General features: G+C 42.8%; 1 protein-coding gene across 1 annotated transcript in view; it reads right to left on the bottom strand.

Annotated features, from left to right (window-relative positions):
- Positions 1–791, bottom strand: part of EIF5 (eukaryotic translation initiation factor 5) — a 6,542-nt gene extending 5,751 nt beyond the window's left edge. Inside the window, exons 1-2 of the mRNA XM_019550765.1 lie at positions 484–791; positions 96–177 (exon numbers count right to left, since the gene is read on the bottom strand). Coding sequence (XP_019406310.1) covers positions 96–177; positions 484–555 — 154 coding nt within the window. The 5' untranslated portion in view covers positions 556–791. The remainder of the gene's footprint in view (positions 1–95; positions 178–483) is intronic.
- Positions 792–2,251: the final 1,460 nt, after the last annotated feature.

The following is a 2,251-nucleotide window of genomic DNA, read 5'->3' as shown; positions in this document are numbered from 1 at the left end:
TTTTTTTTTTTTTTTTTAAACACAGTATGATTTCAAGTACTTTACAAAAAGAGAAACAAATACAAGGACTTCAAAATTACTCCAAAGATACTTACACGTTGGAGGCCGATTAAGCGCCTTTGCAACATCAACCATGTTGACTATAACTGTCTTTATTCCATTTCCTTTGCCCTCAACCTAGAAAGAGTAGTAGAGACTTAGTTAGTTAAATGTGTAATGGCCATTCCCCAACAAGCTTTTTAAGTATTCCTCAGATTACATTTGGTAATGTAGCACTAACCAGAATACAAGTATAGAATCTAAGCTTTGTGATCTGAGCCTTCAAGAGGCCAAGAAGCAATACCACCGACCAACCAAAGGCACCCTTGTGCACCTTGTCACCTCTGCAACTCACATTTCTTAAACGTTAAAATAGGGATGACAAGTTAACTTAATGTAAGAGCTTGTTACTGAGATTACAGATTAAAAAAAAAAAGATGTTACCTTGGCAATCAGACGGGGCATTTTGTAGCGATAGAACTGATCTGAAACACTGCGGTTGACGTTGACAGACATTGTGTCTTATTAGTAGCTTTATCAATAAGATGAAGAGATCTTTGATTGCAGTTTTTTGGTATCTTCTGTCTGGAGAAGACGGGATGACATAAACGACTGCAAGAGTTCTCGGTCTCTGACATGAAAAAATTTTCGCCACTGAGGCTGTAAGGTTCTTGCTTGTATGCTATGTTTCCCCAATACAGGTACCAATGGCTGCGCAACAGCTCTGAAAGTATTAAATGAAAGGAACAATTTAGACTGCCAGTATTGCATAGAAAGCATGTTCAGTGCAGGGTCCTAGTCTACAATTACTTGATTAATTTTACTGAAATTCAAGTTCAGATTATGTCTGTTGTTTCGCAATCATGGAAGAGGTTTGTGCACTTAAGACCAACTGTCTACTTTAGTCCCTCCCCCAAAAATTCCTGTGGCACTTCATGTTTTTACAGCAGTGCTCTTCAACCTCATTTAGCCATTAGCAGTTCTTTAAGTAGTTTTCCACTGCTAAACTTACTGAGGAACAGAGGAATTAGGAGTACCCTGCCCAACCCTTTCCTGTATTCTTGGGAGGAACGCTACTATTAGAACAGCTACAGGCAACTAATAATTAAAGGTAACTGAAGCATGAACATGAAAAAAAAGTGATCGTGATTTATATTTCTGTTTTAAGTAATTGGAATATAAATCATAATTTTATCGTTAACTCTGTCCTCTCCATTTTATACAGTAGTGAATGGACCTGTTCCCGTACTGCAATTTTGAAGACAAGTGCAGGTACTAGAGCTGGATTTACTGTTACTGTAGTTTGGTACCCAGCTAGTTAAAGGCGTTTTAAAAAACAAACAAACAAACAAACCACAAAACACAAAAATGCTTTGGAATTCACCAAGTGGAAGTCAGTAGCAAAGTGCACATCTAATCCAATTTACACATTCTGAAGTAGAATTGAGACTACTCCCCCAAGGTATATCAACGCATCTTGGTAACTAATGCCGCCACTACCCCATTTTTTCTTAATTTTTTATTCAGGACATGGTTAGAGCACACTAACCAGAAAAAAAAATCCAATTAAAAACAAGCAAACAAACAACAAAAGCCATATCTTTCCAAGTACCTAAAGTTATTACCAATACTATCTTTTTACACTATTGCTTGAGATCCAATAATATTAAAATTGGATTTACTGCAGAACTGCAAGAGAGCCTTTTACCAGCAGATGGGGGGGAGGGGGGGAAGGAATAGAGAAGGCTGCATGTGACCCAAACACGTGTCCAAGAAGATGGTGCCTCTAAACTACACCCTCCTTTCTAGACTACTGCTTGTGTCTTGAAGCTGCCCACCCTCCCACAACAGCAGGGGCAGCACTGCTCCTCACAGGACAGAGCCTGCGCAAGCAGGAGGGCCGTCTCCCTCCCCTCCCCCCTTCACAGCAGTGATGACTCATAAATGCAGCAGCAGTGAAGCACTGAGTCAGCCCTAAAACCGAGATGGGTGGGGGAATATTCCCCGCGCGCATGCGCGGTCCAAGAGCGGCCGCAGCCTCGTTCTAGTGCGATCCCACCCTCCGCGCTGCGGACTCGAAACTGCGCCACAGCCCCCCTAATCACGCGGAGGCGCGGCCCCGCCGCCATCTTGAGTCGTCGCGTGGGGCAGGGAGGAGACCGGGGGGTGGGGGTTGACCCGCCGCTTTTTGCTGCCCCCCAACCCCCAGAAC

The sequence above is a fragment of the Crocodylus porosus genome, unplaced genomic scaffold, assembly GCF_001723895.1.
Source record: "Crocodylus porosus isolate Cpor-Errol unplaced genomic scaffold, CroPor_comp1, whole genome shotgun sequence".
Lineage (NCBI taxonomy): Eukaryota > Metazoa > Chordata > Crocodylia > Crocodylidae > Crocodylus > Crocodylus porosus.
This window is presented reverse-complemented; position numbering and strand designations above follow the sequence as displayed.